The following is a 21,678-nucleotide window of genomic DNA, read 5'->3' on the forward strand; positions in this document are numbered from 1 at the left end:
GATGAGAGCCTGTTCTTAAACAATCTGAAACCACTAACACCTAAGCACATGCGAAATATCAAAACAAAACACTTCCCCCACATCCCAATCCCGATGCGGTGATGAAAAGCAGCCGTCATCTGATTCAATCAGACCACATTCAAAGCAGGTGGTTCTGAACATTATTGAGCAAAGTTTGCCAGCTCCTTCCCCACACGCAGAAGCAATACCCCATACATGCCTGTGCTATTTAGTGGCACATGAAGAATCCGAAAGAACAGTTTCAAACCTTTTAGTGGGTAAAGTTTAATGCCTACATTTTTAGTCAAAAAAGCTTAAAGAACATCTGACTGAGAAAACGTGACTTAGAAGAGCAGCAAGCACAAGGAAATATCTGGAAATTAAAGCGCTTATATGTAGAAGACCTGTTGTGAAGGCTTCATATTAAAGCTAGTCAAACTGGGATCTCTGTGGTTACCGTGATTCTCTTTGGGTAAATATGGATGCAGTCCCTTTTAACGCAGGTTCAAGATTATTATACGTGTGTGTGTGTGTGTGTGTGTGTGTGTGTGTGTGTGTGTGTGTTTAAACAAATTTGACTTCATCAAAAAACAAACATGGCCTATAGAGGCACGTATTTCTGAACTCTAATCTTTTTCTATTTATTAACTATACAGCAGGAGTAATATATTGAATCTTGTATCTCAGTTTCTTCCTCTGTGAAATGGGGATAATATGTAGTGTTTGACAGGTTACGAGGTGATTGATGCCCTATACTTAGCAGAATATCAGGAACATAGAAGTCAATGAAAGTTTTCCAAATATTAAGAACTGCTGAAATTAACCTTTCTCTGACAAAAAATAATTTAGGTACATTTTGATTTGGCATGAAGCAAGAAGTCTCTACATAAAGCATGGCAGCAACTTGTCATATGCTTTTGCCACTTTAGTAACCTTTTCAGAGCAGACAGCACTGCCAACATCCACTTTCCTCATAATGGCAGAGAAATGAAAATATCTGGACCCCGACATAAATCGGTACTACCACATTCTTCAGTCGAAAAAAATCCCGTTTGGACTGCACCAGTATTTCTTCAGTTGTTTTTTTAAATGTTTTTATTATTTATTTTTGAAAGACAGAGAGACAGAGTGCGAGCAGGGGAGGGACAGAGAGAGACAGGGAGACACAGAATCCGAAGCAGGCTCCAGACTCTGAGCTGTCAGCGCAGAGTCAGACGCAGGGCTCGAACTCACGGACCGTGAGATCGTGATCCGAGCCAAAGTCAGATGCTTAACCGACTGAGCCACCCAGGTGCCCATGGACCATATCAGTATTTTGACGAACATCTTCAGTGTGACATTGACATGTCGACATCAAAAGGGAATGGCTGGGAATGCTTTTTAGTTGGGAAATTAGAAAAGATGTCTCAAAAGTATTCATGGAAAGGTGAAGAAAAAGCAGGGCGGAAAAAAAGAAGTCTTTCAAAAGATGATTTTCCATTAAACTTCAGTTGATGATGAGGATAAAATTCCAGGCTATTAGTCTGCAGTGTTGGTTAATAGTTTTCCTTATTTTGAGAAAACAATGAAAACTAATGAGTTACATCCATCAGCTTTAAAAAATGAATTACTGTGCATAATTCGTAAGCCCTTACACCACAAGCCTGTATGCCGTCCTTCTTTTAGTCAAGGTTTCAAATTAAGGTTATTATTTATGAGAAAAAGTTGGAGAGACATTAAGAGCTGTAACAATTCCCCCAGACCATCAGTGAGGGAGAGCAGTTATATTCAGAATGAATGGAAGACATACTCCAGGCCAAATATTTAAACAGGGGTGCAAAGGATACACACACAGCAATCCGCACGCACCTGTCACTGCAAAATTCAACACTCTCACAATCGAAAGGGCATTTGTGTTCACAAATCAAGTAATTATATCCCTAACTATCCATCTGCATATGCAATTACCCAGTCTGTTGCACAGAAAAGCAGATTTTTGCAGGTGTTCCTTTACCATCTTTCCTTCAAAATCCAGTTGCCCTTTATGTCCCCAAATCTGGGCACATACCAGTCCTCTAATTGAGTCTTCGTGGCACTGTGGTGAAGATCAAGGACTATGTTTTCACATTCCGCGTTGACATACACAAGATTTTGTAATCTAATCAGGCTCCTGCTCCCTATTACCACTTAACTAATGATTTAATGGGCTCAGTTTACACCTTGATGTTAAAGGACATGCAGTGTGCTTCATAACGCCTTTGATGAATCCGTCCGTAGGTTTCTCTGACACGTTTTAGTTCTACATATGGACTTTAAAATCTCAGAGTTAAAACTCTCCTATGCCCGGTAAAGTTAAAGAAACAGAATGTCAAAGGAAAAGACAAAGAAAATGACCACGTGTGTTTGAGGGCAGTGTACTTAATCAAAAGGAATCTTTTCTCAATTTTGAAATCATGGAGTACAGAAAGTGGTTTCCTACATACTCTCAGCACTTGTTAAACATTTCTCCCGATTGGGGCAAACGGTACTGTGCAGTTGTATTATACGTGAGAAATCAATAACATCTCAGTGCTGAAGGCATCAGGGGACCGGTTTCCCCTACATGTCAGTCTGAGGCCTGAGTTAATCTCAGACTCAGCTTCATAGGACCTGAGAGCTGAAGAGGACATCAGATGACATCAAGTCCAATATTAATCACAGAAATAGAAACCAGGTCCAAAAAAAATGCAGAGATATCCAATGTCTCAGAATATGTTTCAAGAATTGCCTCTAGGACCCTCATACATTTGGTAACTTTCATGTATTTCTTTTTTTTTTTTTTTTAATTTTTTTTTTCAACGTTTATTTATTTGTGGGACAGAGAGAGACAGAGCATGAACGGGGGAGGGGCAGAGAGAGAGGGAGACACAGAATCGGAAACAGGATCCAGGCTCTGAGCCATCAGCCCAGAGCCTGACGCGGGGCTCGAACCCACGGACCGCGAGATAGTGACCTGGCTGAAGTCGGACGCTTAACCGACTGCGCCACCCAGGCGCCCCTACTTTCATGTATTTCTAACTTTCGCTTCTTCACTGTTTGAAGGTAGTTAATGCTCAGCTTCTTCTATGCAATCGTTTATATGCCCCTTTTAAATTTTCTTAGACTTCCCAGATGCATAGTTTCAACAACAAAAAGTCCAACTAAAATGGTAGTAGTAGTTTGCAGTTCTAGGAAAGAAGTTGGTGGGGGGTTAAATTTTGTACGTTCTTGCTTATAAAAGCTTACTTTTTCAATTTATTTTATTTCTTTTGAGACAGAGAGAGAGAAAGCATGGGAGAGGGCCAGAGAGACAGGGAGAAAAAGAGAATCCCAAGCAGGCTCCATGCTATCAGTACGGAGCCCGACACGGGGCTCAATCTCACGAATCCTGAGATCATGACCTGAGCCGAAATCAAGAGTCAGAGGCTTAATTGACTGAGCCACCCAGGCGCCCCTCTTATAAAAGCTTCTAAAATTATTTTTTTGTATGTTCTTTTTGACAAATATTACATACAACCTTTAAAACATGGTTGTTTAAGCAGGACCAGGCTTATTTTCTGCTTGGTATAAATCGAGCAATCGTGCTCTAATAAAAACAAAATGAGGGGCGCAGAGGGGGTAGACAATAAGGCCAAGAGCTCAAGTCTCCCGACTTCTTACTTCACACCAAAGATGATACACTACTAGCCTCAAAACATACTTTGTTTGCCCTGCACGGGATTCCTGAAGATGTTACCTGAATGTCAGCCGGGGCGTGCATGCCCTGGTTCCCTATACCCACCTCTGCCTATTGTCTTCTTCCCCCATTTACATGACCTGCCAGGAGTCCAAAGTCAAGTGCATTTTCAAGGCCCTGCTCTAGACCCAGGGGTCACCTGGGTGACCAAACTGCTGTGACAGGAAGAGAAGGGTACACACACACATACGTGCACGTGCACTCCTCTCTCAGGAAACAGACAAAAGCCATGACAAGAAACTAGAACAACTCCATTGACATAGCTGCCAATCTCTCTACGACACAACTATCATTTGCTGTAAAAATATTGGAGTAGCTGACTTCATTATCTGTTCACGTTTTGCAAGCAGTATTTCAAGAGGACGCTGTTAGCAAGGAGCTCGTCTATCCTAGGAAACTGTCCTAACAAAGTGAAAGGATCAGTGACTAGTGTTCAAAAAACAAGAGGCTAGCTACCACCACAATTTGCAAGGACTGAAAAACAAATTGGGGGCTGACTTAGCATTTCCCAAAATTGTCTTCGGCAAAATGCTCCACAGGCAAAGTAGTCTGTGAAAAAAGGAGCTCTCTGGTGGAAATAGTTTGGGAATCACCACAAATTATATCACCCTCCTGGGGTAGTTTTACAATATACAATGCACAATGTACTCAAAATAAAATTTGTATTCACATGTCTTAACACAAGTTTTTAAAAAAAAAACTTGTCTAAGTTATTATTTCAAAAAGCTCAACAGGAAAAGAGGAGTAATTGAAATTAGAAATTACCGTCTTGTGAATTATAAGAACTATATTAAAAAGCTAATCAATGGAATACAGTATGAACTTGAGTACTTACGCATCTCTTCCCGGATAATTCTTGAACACAGAAAAATGTAGGATAGTTAATCTATAAATAATTTAATGTATGCTGTAATTACACTATTTAATTACATTATTGTAAATTAACATGCACATCCAAAGTTAAATACCCAAAGATCAAAACTCCTTCGCTTCTCTAGAATATGACAGTAAATCATGTGGGAAAACCCCACCCCATTCTTGCCTTTAGTTTCTACGATCTTTTGTGAAATTAAAATTAACTAATTAATTAATGGGTTAATTTAATTAATCTATTTTATTTCCCCAGGCCAATGCTCCTGTACCTTTCCCATCAATCCAAGTACCAACAGCAAAACATATTTCACGTAGAGTCGAATACTGAAAGTTGGTGACACCAAGAAACTTAGAATATTGCAGTACATTGGGCTTTAGGTCAGACTTCATTTTGCAAATGTTTTCCTCAGTTTTATGACTCCACAGTCACTCTCCTATTTAAATATTAAGTTTTACTCTTAACTTTTCTAATCAGCATCAACAGCTGGATTTTTACTTCTTTGACCAAAACATAGCAATCTGTTAAGCAATTTGTTTGTTTGTTTGTTTGTTTGTTTGTTTGTTTGTTTCAAAGAAACGACTGGTCAGTAAGGTACAACCACAAGAAAAAGAAGTGAAACAGTTTTAGCTAATGAATTCAGGTTCATCTGCAACTAATAAAGTAGCTACAAATCATACGTATATTCTGTTTGAGGGGTGGGGGGAAGATATATTGAATGAAAACCAGGGGATCAGATAAAAGGTGCTTTGGATGCACATAGAGAAAAAATGGCCAGTGAGAATAAAGGGCCTTCTCAGCTAAATAGAGAGTCTTTTGAGATCAGTATTATGATTTAAGTCTACTTCAAAATGGTTTCAGCCTTATTAAAATTACATTAAAACTAGCCCTGATGCATTTGCATTTAAAGGGTTGCCTTACACTACTTAGCAGCACTGAATTCAGTCCCCATTGATTTACAGTACTGGGGCACTACAATCACAGACATTTTTCAGGATAAAGGACAATAATGCTCTGAACAAAAGGGTTTAAGGATACAAGCCATCAGGAACAAGAATAGGAGAAGTACATTTATTTGCAGAGTAGAACACATTCACCTGCAACATTAAAACAACCCAGAGCATGCCAGACAAGAGAACTATTATTCTATACATGTGATCTTCCCTAGTAGGATCGCATTCAATCGGGAACATTGTACCTTTGTAAGAACATAAATCTTGAAAGGAAAACCGAGATAACTTTTTTTTTATTTAAAGTATCTGAGTTAAAGTTATCAACTTTGATCCTTTCAATCCTATATTAAGAGAAAAGAGTATCTTATTGCAATACCTATAAAGATCTGAAACAGATAATAAAGCCTTTCTTTTAAGGAAAGAAATCTATACAAAGCAACACAGCTCAAAGAAGTAAGAGTCTTGACTTTCTTTTTAGAAGAAAATAAACACATTCTTGGGCCTGGCTCTTTAATCATCAAGAGCTCAACCACAGGGCTCCTGGTTTTATTATTTTAACCAATTCAAAACCTGTTTGATTCAGACTGTTGACTCATTTAAGCCAATGGATAAGTTGCTTCAGTGTTTTGCTGCAAGTGATTTATCAAAAACTTATACTAACACAAGAGAATCAAAAACCAGAGTCAAAGTCTCGGTAGGTCACCCCAGAATAGCCCACAAAGAAGCTGGAGAATACAGGACGGCATTTGAGGTACAGAAGTCCCTAAGGTGGCTCATCACTTATCCCTACCTCCAACTGTAGAATAACTCAGTTTTTTAATCCTGTCCTAAACATACAATAAATATGAAGGCACTTTTGACAGTTCAATGTGTTATACAAAACTGTTATGATCATTTAATTAGGGGAGATGTTGAACAAGTATGAGGTTTTATGAGAACTGATTCTGCTCTGCAGTTTAGTTATTAAAAAGAAAATGCAAATGGAAAAATTCCCAGACCACAAACATAGTTTTTAAGGAAAATGTCTTTAGAAACGTCAAAATTTGCTGCTGAGATCTCATGCTTTCATTGATTATGTTCAATCTCAGCATGATATGTAAAGAAGGAAAACACGTATAAAGCCATGACAAAAATGTGCAATAAATAAGATCAATTTTGTAGAAAATAGCGAGGTCATAAAATTGTATACCAGGCAGCAATTTTTCTGTAATAGAGAAGTAATCCAGACCTAAGAGGAGAAGTAGCTATTTTACACTGCTCCTTATTTAAGAAAATAAGTTTCTATTCATTAAAAAGGAAAAAAAATGCTGGATTTCTGAATAGTTTGCATTATTCAGGATCGGTCCTTTGCAAGGAGGTGAGCAGTGAGGTCTTCTTTTCCGTTTCAGCAGGAACCATCTGCAAGCATAATTTGAGCTTTGCTCTGAGGTTCTCCTTTCATGGCTTTGGGCATTGATAGATATCTGCATGTCCCTCCTTAGCTGGCTTCCTTCTATGTTTACAACCACAGGCCTACTATATTGTAATACATGCTTTCCGGAGAAAGAAAACCCAGAGATGTGGTCAATGAAAAAGGGAGCAACAAAAGCACAAGGAACATAAGCCTTTAATGCAAGGCTGGGAAGAGAAGTAAATACTCAAAGTTTTCCTCCAGCTAACTCTGTTCACAGCCGCCAAGTAAAGAATCTAAATTCAAGTACTTTATAATTGTTACAAATTGTGCGCAAGTCCGGTGTGCTACAATAAATTATGAAGCTTATCTAAATTATAAAAGTAATTAAACTTTCCTCAGATACTCATAATTCCGCCCTCCATAAATTTTCTCTTCATTGCATATTCAATAGCTGTGTGTTCTGGTTCAACAACACACACACACACAATCTAAAAAAAAGAAAGAAAGTAAGAAAGATCTCCGTCCAAGACAAACCATGCACATATAGGCTCACAACATTTCTAACTTCCAGAAATGCATAAACAATCACTTTCAAGTTCTTCAAACCATAGCAAATGTTAATAAAAATATTTATACTAGAAACAATTCTCTTAGAGCTTTTGAGTTTTGTTTTCTTCTTATTATTATAGACATTTGTTTTAACACGAGTTTTCTCCTCCATCCCAACATTTACTCCTGCCTCATGAAGCCATAAATCTTTGTTAGCATATTACTGTACAAGCTGTTACAATAATAACAAAAATAATCAAAGCAATAGCAACCCAGTTATACGGTCCTGCCATTTGCAATAGAGTCCCAACTAATTTTTTATACACTTGAAGTAGTAAAATATATACAGGAACCACCAACTACTGACACACAGCATTGTAGAATGGAATACAGCTGCTGTTCAGAGAGAAAGTGCACAGGAGCTATAAAATTATTTAGAAAGAAAGAAAGGGAAAAAGATGGAAAGAAAGAAAGATGGAAAGATTGAAGGAAAGGAAGGAAGAAAGAAAGAGAAAGAAAGAAAAAGATGGAAAGAAAGAAAGAGATGGAAAGATGGAAAGAAAGAAAGAAAGAAAGAGGAAAAGATGGAAAGAAAGAGATGGAAAGATGGAAAGAAAGAAAAAGAAAAAGATGAAAAGAAAGAAAGAGATGGAAAGAAAGAAAGAGATAGAAAGAAAGAAAGAAAGAAAGAAAGAAAGAAAGAAAGAAAGAAAGAAAGAAAGAAAGAAAGAAAGAAAGAAAGAAAGAAAAGTTTAAAACCACAAGGAGTGTGTGGAGGATGATACCGTTTCCAAGTTCAAGTTTAAATGGCATCTCAATGCTTATAAGGACCAAAATCTCTTCTCAAAAGGTTCCACTACATTCCCAGTGGGAGCAAATCAGCCGAGCAGGTGGGTGAGTGATGAAGGAAACCCTTGTTCTATTATAAATATCTTCAATAATTAGCCAACGTGATGAACAAATTAAGAAGCGACGTATAGGTTAAAGCCCAAGTTGGTAAAAAGTTCCCCAGGATTTAGTTTGATTTTTGTTTGGGTACCTGGTTTCTCAATCCTAAATCAGGCACTTCTATTTCAGTATATATTTCAATTTAACAAAAACATTTATTTTGTAAACAGAAAAGGAAATGAGTTTGAATAAGATCTATTTATGCAATTACCATATCTAATGGCCAATTATGTGTCCTTACATGAACAGATAAATAATATATGCACATACATTTATCAATCTTGTCTGTGAGGAAAAGAAGAGAGAAGAAATTAAAAAGAAGAACAAATTATTATATACGCCATGCAGTTTTTGTTACTTTATATTTGCATAAGAGAATGCGGCATTTGTCTTTAACAAAGCTACAAATTACAAACATTTGGCTTAGATTCTTTAAAACTAAACTAAAATATACAAGTTACTGACTATATCGTTCAACCTGTCGTAACTATTTACTTATTTCCCTTACTTTGTAAAATGAGGGCAAGGAAAATGCTGATGTGACTGTAATGCTATTAAAATATTAATTACTTTTAACATTAACTTAAATATTTTTAAACACAGAAGACCACACAATACTCAGGCGTGGGTAATTCTGAAAAGTTAACATGAGAGTAGGATCAGATGTGTTAGTCTTCTAAAGTATCCATTAACTAAAGCTACGTGAAACTGGAAGAGAAAAAAAAAAACAACTCTGACATCCACATGAATACCAAATTAATTCATTATGATCAGTGCTACTACAATGAACACAAAATTAATTCATCACAGTGGAACGCACAAAGCACTACCCACTTGTTATACCTACTGACAAAAAATAATAGGACGATTATCCTCCACCAGGGTGACACACGTGGCCATGGGCACTGCCAGCACGTCAGCCACACAAAAGTCTTTCTTTCCCTGGGAATCTATCAAGATATTTTTGCAAGGAGGCCCTTTATCAATCAGTAAATAAAATCAAAGGCATGAAACCCTAAATTACCAATGGTTCTCCTGACCCCTGTTGCTCCCTCCCAGGGCTGGGTCTGGAATTAGACAAATGAAGCCCGGAGGTGCAACAGGTAAGTAGGTACTCGTGCTCAGGGTCCTGCATGCACTGATCCTCCCCTTACATGATCCTGATAGTGAGCCCTCTGTCCCTACACAGGATGCAAGCCTAGACTCTAAAGCATTACCACCTTCCTTAACCAGGAGTCCAGGACTCCTGCTAGACAGTATAGACCAGAAAGGAGTCCTAGCTCTTACTAGTGCTATGGCCAAAGTCAGCTGTCTTCCCTAAAACTCTTTTGCCCCGTCTCCTTGGAAACCCTGATATATACTTATGAGCACTGGAGTAGTCATCAGGAATCGGGGGTCTACCACAGGACTCTGCCACAAGAGATGTAACAATCAATAGGGGTTCGTGAATCTCCTCCTGGTATCTCCCTCTTTAGTGAAGGGGAGTGGTTCCTGGCTTTTCTTCTCCCACAAGGTCAGAGATGGCGAGGTACCTAAGACCTCAGGGGGCTCAGTCAACTTTGCCTTCTGTCACCAACTTAGGATCTGCCTGCCTGATGTTTAAAGGGTGCCCTTCCTCAATAATTTCAAGGAGATTTAGCATATGGAAGGTTCTATGTAAGAAAGAACTCCTTCCCACAGATGATGGGTTTCTCCTTGATAAAGAGCAAGGAGAATTGATGTGCTTTTTCCCTTCTATTTGTAAATACCCCTAAAGTCAAGGAAGGGTTCAATACCTTTGAGTAACTGGGATGTATAGTTCTCATGGACCTGTACACAAGGTTATTCTTGTGGAAATTCTTCCTCCTACACTTGAAGTGAAGAAGGTATTTTTCTTCCTCTTCAGTTCTGGGCGATCTCTGACCTTTTGCAGAATAGGTCCAAGAAACACCAGCACTAGTCAATGTAATGAAAGGCTCCAACTTAACGTCAAAAGTCGCTAAAGAAGGTATCTGTTCATTCAGAATTTTTCTTGGAGCATATAGGGACTCAATAGATAGATACTCTTTCCTTTGCTAAACTGCTATCCTGCTCTCCTTCCTTCTTACTTAGCCTTTGTGGGGTGCTAACGTTATACCAACACACCTGTACATCACAGATGTGGTACTCACATAGAAATAGGAATCTGCTACCACGTAAGTGCAGCACATTATATTCCCACCTAGGAACAGGGTACCCATAAATGATGAAGATTTCGTAGAGACAAAAGGTTTAAGTGGTGTGTGTGTGTTTATGTGTGTCTCGTTGCGGGGCGGGGCCGAAAGAGGAGTTTTAGCACAGGATGAAGCACGCACCTTGTAAAATAAAACTAGAAAGAACTTTTTCAGCTATACCTAGCTCCATCTGTTCGTGTAGGACAGGACTTCGTAAACTTGACTGTACATTAGAATCCACCCGGCAGGTTTTAAAACTCCCCAACTTAATTGAGAGTGGAGTCAAGCATCAGCATTTTCCCAAGGTCCCCAGGTGATTCTAATGTGCAACCAAAATCTACTGATATGGAGGCCAGATGGCCACAGACCAGGTACTTGGGAAGGGAGTTTTACTCTGAGGACACAAATCAGTGAGTAGCTCTCAAGCCTAGTTGGCTATCTAAACCCCATGGGGCCTTTTATTAAAGTACAGACTCCCAGACCCTATCCCAGACCTACTGAATCAGAATCCCAAGAAATGAGGTTCTGGAATGTCTGTGCATTAAAAAGAATAAATCTTCAAGTACACTGTGATTGTCAACTGGGATGAAAACCACTGGCCTGGACAAAATTGGGGAGTTCTTACCCCTAAGTTGGTTGATTTCCAACACAGTGCTTCATGTTTAGATGGGTAATGTTAGCCTGCCAGAGAACTGGGAATGGCAGGAGGAAAGAGTGGAGGAGGGGAGAAGTATTTAAGAAAAAAATAAAGAGAAAAGAAATTTAAGTGTCCTCTAAGCACCCACGAGTCTGCTTCTTAAAGTGCTGATAATGAACAAAAAGACCAATGAAACTAAATTTTGTACCAGTTCATTTCAGCACATCCTGTTTATACGACTATTTAATGAGTCATTCAGCCAGGATGATTTTCTGTCTGAATATGTTAATTGCCATTTTTTTTTCATAGCTCTCTATTAAACAGTACAGATAAAATAGGCATGCTCGTGATTTTAAGCCCTATCAGCGCCTCACCCTCAAAGAAGCGGGCAACAGGAGTAAATAAGGGGCATCTTTTTTTTTTTTTTTTTTTTTTTTGGTGTTTAATTCTCTTAACATATATTGCCATTTGGGACCCTACTTCAGTTCAAAAGCATATGTCAGAGTCAGCATTAAAATCAGATGAAATGGGATGGTCCTCCCCCATCTGCTCCTGGCTTCCTTCTATCACGAAGAATGAGCTCAAATAACAGGGTAGCAATGTGAAGCCTTTTGTGGCAGGTTCCCCCACTATTTCGGAGGTAAATGTAAATACCTGGGGAAAGACAAGAGATGACGAACTGTTGCCACACACTGGTATTCATCTAAGCAGAGCTCACTTCAGTAAGTACAGGACCAAAGCATAATGGCTATTATATTGCGCGAGAAGCGTAGAACCAGAAGCCAGGAAATGGATAGAAGGCCCAGTAAATATTTTTTGGATTGTGTTTAGTGAGTGATCAAGAAAATTCATTTCTTTGAATTTCCTTTATCCTCAAAGGAAGCAGAATTTACAAATGTAAATTCAGAAACAACACTGACGCTAGGAGTGAAGTCAAAGCCATCAGTAAAAAAAGAGACATATTTGTATTCCCATCATTACCTAATGAATCAAACCACTCTTAATATTCACTTTAGCATTTATGCAGTTTCCAGTGCCTTCATTTTAATTTTAGGCATTTACATTAAACAAATCACAGATCATTATACTGCATTTGGAAGGGGGAAAAAAAAGCACACAATAAACCTTAAGGCTATGACAACATAGTTTACTCTTAACTGCTTTGTTTACAAATATTAAATGGTCAAATTAATAGTGTTCTCAACGGGTTTTTGGCATCTAAAATTTTTCATAAACGAAAATACAGCAACTAAAAAGATGAAACTCCAGTGCTGAAGGTTTATTGGTCTTTATACCTCATTAAAGGGACTTTATAAATCACATTTGTTCTTTTGAGTAGCAACTAACACCACTGAAAAGGACAGGTTGGGTTTTAAAAGAGACAGATATGACCTAAAGGGAACACAATTTACTGTAGTGAAATAAACTGAGGAAACAGTTTGCAGATTAAAAACCCCTTGAAAGGAAGCATCATCTTTGGGAGAAAAAAAAATCTTCGCTGAGCAAAACAGCTGGAACAGGAAGCTTTGGGGTTTTCATCCTGCCGGCTTTGATTCCACTGCATCCCCATATCACGAAAAGGCAAAGACTGACTTCAGCTGTGCCTTCTTTCAACAGAAGGAGGAAAAGGCTTTGTGGACTGTAAGCAACCCCATCCAGAAGACCTCCCCCCCCATCACACACACGCTAACAATGAAGTGCTAAAAGAGAAATGGCCATAGATAAGTAGCAACTCAAAAATAGTGTTTCACAGGTTTTACAATGAAAGGAGAACATGTGTTATAACCTAATTTTTCCTTCAGGGATTCTCGTATGATTTGAAATCTCCTAAGTGAAAACACCATCCAAAATAGATATACTAATTATGAGGTTTTCTTCTATCTGTACATTTTCCCCCCATTTTTTTTTCATTATGGAGAAAAGGAATTAGATGTTAGATCTTTCACCAGGATCCTCCTCCAACATCCGTAAATCTAAAGCCACTGAATTCTAGGTTTCATATATTTGGATATCTGAAGTCCTTCAACTTATCCACTGGGTACCTCATATAGATTTTCCCTACCGGCACCTTGTGAATATTTTTATTAAGTTTATCGTGACATTTAAAGGACAATACAGGACAATAAAGGAAACTTGGATTAGCAGTTTAGACCATCCTTGGTAACCAGATAAAGAAGCAGTTCAATAAACAGATCACAGGCCTAATACACCCAATTCACAATTTATTCTTTTGTTGCTAGTTTGGGATGCCACTTAAAAGCAGGGACTACAAAGCCAGGCAGTATAGGGAAATGGAAACATAAAACTCTGACTTTGAAATGGTAACCAATGGTATTATAATACTAGGTATATGGCATCTCCCATTTGTCAGAAAGATGGCATGACTCACGTACAAGTCAAGGAAAGGAACTTACATGCAAGCTAAGGAATTAACTAATTTTTTTTTTCTAAAGCTATTTCTTAATAGACAGGAAAATTTGAGAGCATAAGAGGTTTCAAGCAGGATACATAAAATGAATATTAACTTCATCTTAACAGACGGCTTGAAAGTAGGTATCTTCAGATATTCAACTTCACAGTGATTCCATGGTAACATTTCAATTTCTAAAAAATGTCTACTGTTGACACTTTGTATGTGCCAACTCCTTACCAATAGATATTAATTACCTTTGATTTATCCTTATTCATTCTGAATATCTTTTATTGGAACCACTTTCATGACTAGTGAGGCACAGTATAACTTTTGAGAATCTTCATGTGAGGTGCTCTTAACCAGATATGCCCCCCAAATTAAAGCAATCTGCACCAACAAAAGAAAATAATTTAGTTATTTGGGCCAAATGTTAAAGGTCCATTTCGTAGTTGGATACAAGACAATGAGTATCAAAAAGAGAAAATTTTTATCACCATGCATTCCTGGAAATTCCAAGCTAGAAAGGTGTGAATTCATTGTACTTTTGGTATCAACCTCATCATCATCGCCATCACCATCACCAACCCCTTTCTATACTGTGAGCAGAATTTTCACATATTATTTCATTCATTCTCAAAAACCACCTCCGAGGAGGGCAGAACAGGCATTCCCCGCCATACACCATAGATGAGTAAACTAGGCCCCAAGAGAGTAACTGTCAGTACCAGCAATAGCGTCCAGATCTCTGGTAGTGCTCCCTGTGGGACTCCAAAAATGAGGACCTAACTCTGATTCATAACTTCCACCAATACTCAGAAAATAACTGGCTCAAGTACCACAATTTTTAAGTCAAATTACAGAATTCTTGTTACATTCTAGCACATTCCTGGAAAATTCAGTTTCACTAAGCAGTGACAGCAATAAGGTCCTGTAGACTTAACAACATATGGCAGAGAGCAGGAACTGGCATGGCCAACTCTTCTTTGAAATCTACTCTAATTCCCTTAATGGACTTTTATCTCCTCTGCTCTACTAAATATGTGTTCATCCCATAACACTTACTGAACAACTGTTAGGTACCAAGGCCATTGTCAAGAATATACGTTTGAATCCATAAATGCTACTCCCACGAAGTCCGTAAAAAAGATAAGAAATTACACATGGGAGAAAAGAAAAGAAACAGAAAACTCACATCTGTTGAGCACGTATGGGAACTAAACTATTTCCAAGCTTATCTCTTTGAGTCCTTATAACAATTACACGAAAATGGAAACTGAGCCTCAGGAAGAACTTATATTGAATTTTGCCCAAGGTTCCATAAACAAGTGATCACAAAAGCTGAAACTGATGACCAGGCCTGAATACAGAGTACGTGCTTTCTTCACCATATCCTATTAAACTTCCTTAAAGAACAATAATACAAGGTTAAAAATTTTTTTTTTCTAAGTCCATAAGAGAAGGTCAGAAGAAGTGTTGTATGAATTCAGACGGACTGATTATGTCACATGTAGAGTGGTAATCACTAACCTTTGCAGTACTAAGTTCTCTTAGGAAAAGTAGAAGTGCTACCAGTATTTGAGTAAACATAGCAAAACATTTTAATCACTAGTTATAATATGCTGGTAAGTGCAAACACTATGTTCTTCAATACGTTAGAGGAAATGACTCTTTCATAAACAATTTAATCTTATAATTTTAATCCATCTAGGCTTTGATTTGGAAACATAATAGATGAGGCAAATCACTCTACCCTCCAACGTTGGTACCAATACCAAAAATAAAGTGAAAAAGTACAAACTTGCAGTTTTAAGATAAGTAAGTCCTGGGGATGTAATGTACAGCATGGTGATTACAGTTAATAATACTCTGCTTGTAGATTTGAAAGTTGCTGAGAGTGTATCTTAAAAGCTCTCTTCTATCTTAAAAGTGTATCTTAAAAGCTCTCAACACATGAAAAAGAACTATAGCTATGTGAAGCGATGAATGTTAACTAAACTTATTGTGGTAATCATTTCACGATATACACACATCAAATCTTTATTGTGTACCTCTAAAACTGGTCAGTGTCATATGCCAGTTAGATCTCACTAAGAATAAAATGAAATATAACTAATCCGCAGAGATTTAATGCCATTCAATTTGAGCTCACATTGTTTGAAGCAACCAACATTGTTGATGTTACTTCATTTGGATAAATTCATTATTTCATTATTAAAATAGATGATATTAAAGAAAATCTAGAAAATAAATTAAAAAAAAAAAAAAGAAACAGCGGATGAGGCAAATCACTGTACTGCTGAACATGAATATCAATACTACAAGAAACAGAAGCACACACAAAAATAAACTGACAGGGCTACACCATTCTCACTCACGGGTCCTCCCTTCCCGAGTCTTCATCTACCCCATGCGCGCACACACACACACACACACACACACACACACACACACACACACACACCCCTACACGGCCTCTGATTAGTTCTATTGGTAAAATGGACCATGATACCAACTTTAAAAACCAAGCGAAGTATTATAACAAAACAGACCTCCTTTCCCACCGTTGGCAGAAAAACTCTCATTCAAATCTTCCAAGCCTCCCTCCAGAACAAGCAATTAAAAGGTGCAGAAAGGCAATGGCTTTAAAACAACATGCTAATCCTAATATTAGTGCCTTGAAAAAGGAAAACTGCCAAGATGTTGGAATCATGCCCAGTTATCCGTCTTACCTGCAGCAATAAAACTGTCCTATAAATGTGAACAAGACAGTTAGGATACATTTTGGAGTTAGGTTATTGGCATTTTTGTCTACCTCGCCATTCCCTAGGAGAACAAGCCGGACCAATGGAGGCAAACCACAGCAGATGGTAAGCCAGCCCGGTACCAAGACCACCAAGTCAATCCAAATACCTCACACAAAAGTGAAGCATGATGTCCAATGATTTAGGGCCCCAACTTCACTAGATATCTATGGATATCTATAGCTAGCTAAAGTGTCTAAAAACAATATATTATTACTAACAAAGTAAGTATTATGTGATTATTAATAATACAATAGCTATTATTATAGCCTACACTTATGCCAAGCATTCTTGTAAGCAATTTACAAGAAGTAACTTATTTAATTCTCACAATAATTCTATAAAATTATTACCCCCATTGTACAAGTAAGGAAACTGAGAAAATCGACTAGAACAAGTAACTATGACACGGAAAACCAATTTTCAAATCCAGGATGTACAGATCCAGTCTGTGTACTTAACCATTGTAATGGTATGAGAGTAGGTTTATTTAATAGAAGGGTTGGGGTGGGTGGTGGAATAAAGGACATTTGCATTGTAAGAATACTGGGCATGGATGGATTCAACCGGCCTGAGTGCTGGACCCAGCTGTTCAATATGTGAACTCCTTAGAGACACTGGTTTGAGTGATGGTTTCTTCCTCTGTGAAATGAAAGAGTGGGCTAGAAGCTGGAAGGCTTGTTCTTCCCGTTTTAGGGGTTTTAGATTCTGAGGCAAAACCCTTAAATCTCAGTTTTACTTAAAGACCAGATCATTTGTGATCATTATTCCAGATCTAGGAAGTCTGATCACTTGCAGTGGAAATCAAACAGCAGCAGTTTTCTCTCTGGTTCAGTGATCCTCAACCCATGTGATTCTGTTATAAAACAGCACTTCCTCTCTTTGCCGAGAGGATTAAGCTACTTTCTAATAAGTAACTGCAACAAACCCAGGAAGCGCTGTGGCTGCAACCTCCCAATTTCCAGGTAGAATCACTTTGGATTTAAAAAAAAAAAAAAAAAAAGGACTGAGAATCCTGTGATCGGCTTCCTGGTTCTACAACTGCTTGTTCTTCCTAAGATGAAATCAAATGACCAATGGAAAAACATCAGCTATAATAGCACACACACTAAAATGCACGCACACACACGCACACACAGGCAAGCTTGTTCCGCAGGCAAGCATATCACTGCCACCACTCCCGAGGATAATTTCTGAATGTCAGTATTTCATTCAATTTTTTTTTTTTTAATTTTTTTTTTCAAGGTTTATTTATTTTTGGGACAGAGAGAGACAGAACATGAACGGGGGAGGGGCAGAGAGAGAGGGAGACACAGAATCGGAAACAGGCTCCAGGCTCCAAGCCATCAGCCCAGAGCCCGACGCGGGGCTTGAACTCACGGACCGCGAGATCGTGACCTGGCTGAAGTCGGACGCTTAACCGACTGCGCCACCCAGGCGCCCCTCATTCAATTTTTAAATGTAACTATAATTTCTAATGAATGAGAAACCGCCCCATTATATCTTTCCTCTCTAAAACTGAGCATGATAAGATCTTTAAAATACTGGTTGAGCAGTTACTAGGGGTTAAACGTAGTTCGTGAGTTTGAGAACCGCATCAGACTCTGCACTGACAGTGCGGAGCCTGCTTGGGATTTCTGTCTCTGTCTCTCTCTGTCTCTCAAAATAAATAAGCTAAAAATATTTTAAATGCTTTCAATGTAGTAACTTAATTCTCACAATCTGATGAGGTAGGTTCTTGCGATATTCTCATTTTACACAGAAATTAAATAATTGTGCCATTCAGCTTCCAGGTAGTAAGTGGCAGAGCTGAGATTTAAAGCCAGAGTCCCTGTTGGAAAGCCTACCCTTCCCACCTTACACTTAAAGTTTCATTTTAAGATGTCAGAAACCTATACAGTCAACATTGTTGCTATGCATACCCCTTTTTCCCAGAGAACACTTAATAACAGAGTGCAGGTCACAAAACTACCTGCACACTAGTGCCACAGAAATCTTCCCTTTACAATTCCTAATAGACACTGGCTTACTTTTTTAAAAAAATTCTGTGCTGACTTAAAAAAAACCCAAACCGGGGTGCCTGGGTGGCTCAGTTGGTTGGGGGCCCGACTTCAGCTCATGTCATGATCTCACGGTTTGTGAGTTCAAGCCCCACGTCGAGCTCTGTGCTGACAGCTCAGAGCCTGGAGCCTGTTTCGGATTCTGTGTCTCCTCCTCTCTCTGCCCCTCCCATGCTTGTGCTCTGTCTCTCAATAACAAATAAACATTAAAAAAATTTTTTTTAATAAAAAAAAAATCCAAGCCAAACTTAAATTGTATTCTGATTAACTGTTAAAACAGATAATCTGAAGTAAACCTCACAGTAAATCTTCTCTCAAAAACTGTAGGAAGACTCTGTGTGTTATTAAATCTTAATACATTTTAAATAAGTACTCCATTTCTGAGTTCAAGTTGCTGACCTTTGAATATTTCACACCAAAAGTTAGATTAATTGGAATTAAGATCTACTTATATGTGTCTGATTTCTATAAGTATTCAAGGAACAATAAGAGGGGACTGCCAACTTACTATGCCTAAATTATTGTAGATTTCCTAAAGCAATGTTAGACAGAGCACAGTTTTCTACATCATATTGCTACAGAACTAAGACATCCAAAGCCTTGATATTATCTAGATTAGTCTCTGCTAAAATTACAGTTACCTAAAAGCAAGCAGGTCAACAACAAAAAGCATACACGTGTACACGCATGCGTGCGCACCCGCGCGCGCACGCACGTACACACACACACACACACACACACACACACACACACACACACACACACAACTCAGTTCAGACGCTGGTACTACTACTTATTTTTCAGCCTTAATTCAAAGTGTAGAGAACTACTCAGAAAATATTTGATGCTCCCTGCCAGTCTAGTGTGCAAAAGAAGCCCTCAAGATTATAAACCAAACTGAGTTCTTTTAGAAATTGGAAGCCTGAGGGAATGACTCTCCCCAGCAAAGAGTTTAAAGGCAACTCAGGTCATCAGAGACAAAATCTCTCATGGTTTAATGCAACATCCAAAGGGATTGTCCCCAAATCCTCAATCATTTTGCACTAGAACAATAGAGGGCTAACTCTATGTTAACACCATTCCTCAAAATCCGAATTTAGGAGCGCCATCAGACCCTTAAATATCATCCAAATCTGTCTCTCATAGGAATTTCATTAACCAGACATTACTTGGGGGGGGGGGGGGAGGGAGGGTTCTGAGCCAAAAGTAAAACAAAAAGGGGGTGAAAAATCACAGGAACTTAAAATGTCAGGACTCCAGCCAGGGAAATTCCTTCGGTGATCAGCCCCTATCTTCACCCTGAAACATACCTTTGAAGGGTTGAAATGATACCCTTCTTTGGAATTTTTCATACATTAAAATGACTGGAAAAAATTATCTAAAGCAATAACCCTAAGGAATAACTAAGAGAAATGAAAGCAATACCAGATTTGTAACCAACACTAGCGTTCCACATTCTCACCCTATTTTTCTCTTTCATGTTGGTCTCCTTTAAATTTCTACTAAATAAGAGCCAAGTCCCCCTCCAAAGTTCTAAGTCATGTCACTCAATGAATAAGACTGAGAGTAACCACATCTTCTGACTCAAAGTTAAGGGTACAGATTCATAACCCAAACTCCAGATATAGACCTCAGCCTGCCCCTCAGACTGACTGAGTCACAGCAGAAGGCCAAGGAAGATTTCCACCCGGGTATTTCTCAGTCTAAAGAGTTAGGACACTCTTAGGCATTTTGATAGATACAACAAATGAGTTAGAGCTTTAAAAAGCAGGGATGTGTATAATATTTCCCATTACTTTCTATATATATAGGTGCACAAGTCGACAGAAATATTTAAATATATCAAAGTATTACGTGAGTCCAAGATTTGAAACCGGGCATTTCAAATTGGAAGTCTTTCTAACTATCTCAGTCCAAAATGTCCAGCGATTCAACTTCTAAGTAGAGGTCAGGAGCTGACAGATCAAACTTTTTAATCAAAACTAAGCTCTCGAAATACAAGGCACGTAAATATTTACCTCTGCTTTCCTCTTCCATATGTAATAGGAAGTGATGTATTCCCCCAACGTATCTGGTGATTAAAACTCAAAAATAAAACACCGTGAACTTTCAAAGTCCTCCACTTAAAGGGTCTTTCTTATAAGGAGGCTTCCCTGTTACTCTCTGCTTCGTGGAAACAGAACACAAGTTAATGATGATGGTAGATTTTCATTTATGTGTATACATCAGTCAATAGAAGGGGAAATGATATTGGCTGTGTGTTTATGAGGTACATTAGAAATGGGAACAATAGCAGACCTTTACCGAAACAAAAATAAAATATGAGTCAACAAGATCTTTGCCAAACAGAGGTCTCAGGACAGCCTTGTTCAGTCTTCTGGGAATCCCACCCCAACAAGCACAATAAAAGCAGGACGTGCCTCATTTCCTTCAACCGTTCAACATGCCTCTCTTGGAGATGTTTGTAAATTTCCTTCCTCTAAGCATCAAGCTGGCAAACTGTCGTCATTTCTTTGGGGTAATAATATCCTGTTGATGTCTGGGTAGATCTGTTGAGTGTCCCCTCCACATAATAGTACAGATACTTGTAATACTATTTTTCAATGCAGCACAGTAAATTATTTGTCAACATATTTGAACAGAATTTAGGCAAGGTCTGATTTGATTAGAAGTGACTAAGGACAGGAGATTTTAATAAAACGGTAGTTTGACTTATGGATTTACAACCTAGATTAAGGTAATGAAACAACTCCAACAGCATCCTCTGCTTTTTTCTGAAACTGAAAATATTTACCTATAATAGTTTGTTAGTGTAAATCCTGCTTTCATTAAATACCTATGCTGGGGTTTGGAAATTTCACATCGCAAAAGAGCAATCTTAGCATTAAAAAAACTCACTTGTGAAAATGGCTACTTTTATTTTACTGGCTATACAAATTACACTAAGCACTTTAAACACAGAATTCTAACCTCAGTCCAGAATAAGTTTAAACACACTATAAACTCAGTAAAATACAATGAGTGATTTAAAACTTTTATGTAAATGATTCTTTTCAAAACCTAAAATTTTATTTAGACCTGAGAGCATATTTCTTGGACAAAGAATTTTTACCTAAACTAAATAATTC

At 38.2% G+C, this 21,678-nt stretch overlaps 1 protein-coding gene across 25 annotated transcripts in view; it reads right to left on the reverse strand.

The window, feature by feature from the left end:
• Positions 1–21,678, reverse strand: part of TCF4 (transcription factor 4) — a 359,573-nt gene that overhangs the window by 261,835 nt on the left and 76,060 nt on the right. Inside the window, exon 1 of one of the 25 annotated variants that reach the window (XM_086683061.1) lies at positions 20,569–21,549. The exons of the other annotated variants lie outside the window; for them this stretch is intronic. Coding sequence (XP_086539187.1) covers positions 20,569–20,587 — 19 coding nt within the window. The 5' untranslated portion in view covers positions 20,588–21,549. Of the gene's footprint in view, positions 1–20,568; positions 21,550–21,678 lie in introns of those variants that run through there. 25 annotated transcript variants of the gene reach the window in all.

This window comes from Puma concolor, chromosome D3 (genome assembly GCF_028749965.1).
Source record: "Puma concolor isolate L17-30 chromosome D3, mPumCon1.1.hap2, whole genome shotgun sequence".
NCBI lineage: Eukaryota > Metazoa > Chordata > Mammalia > Carnivora > Felidae > Puma > Puma concolor.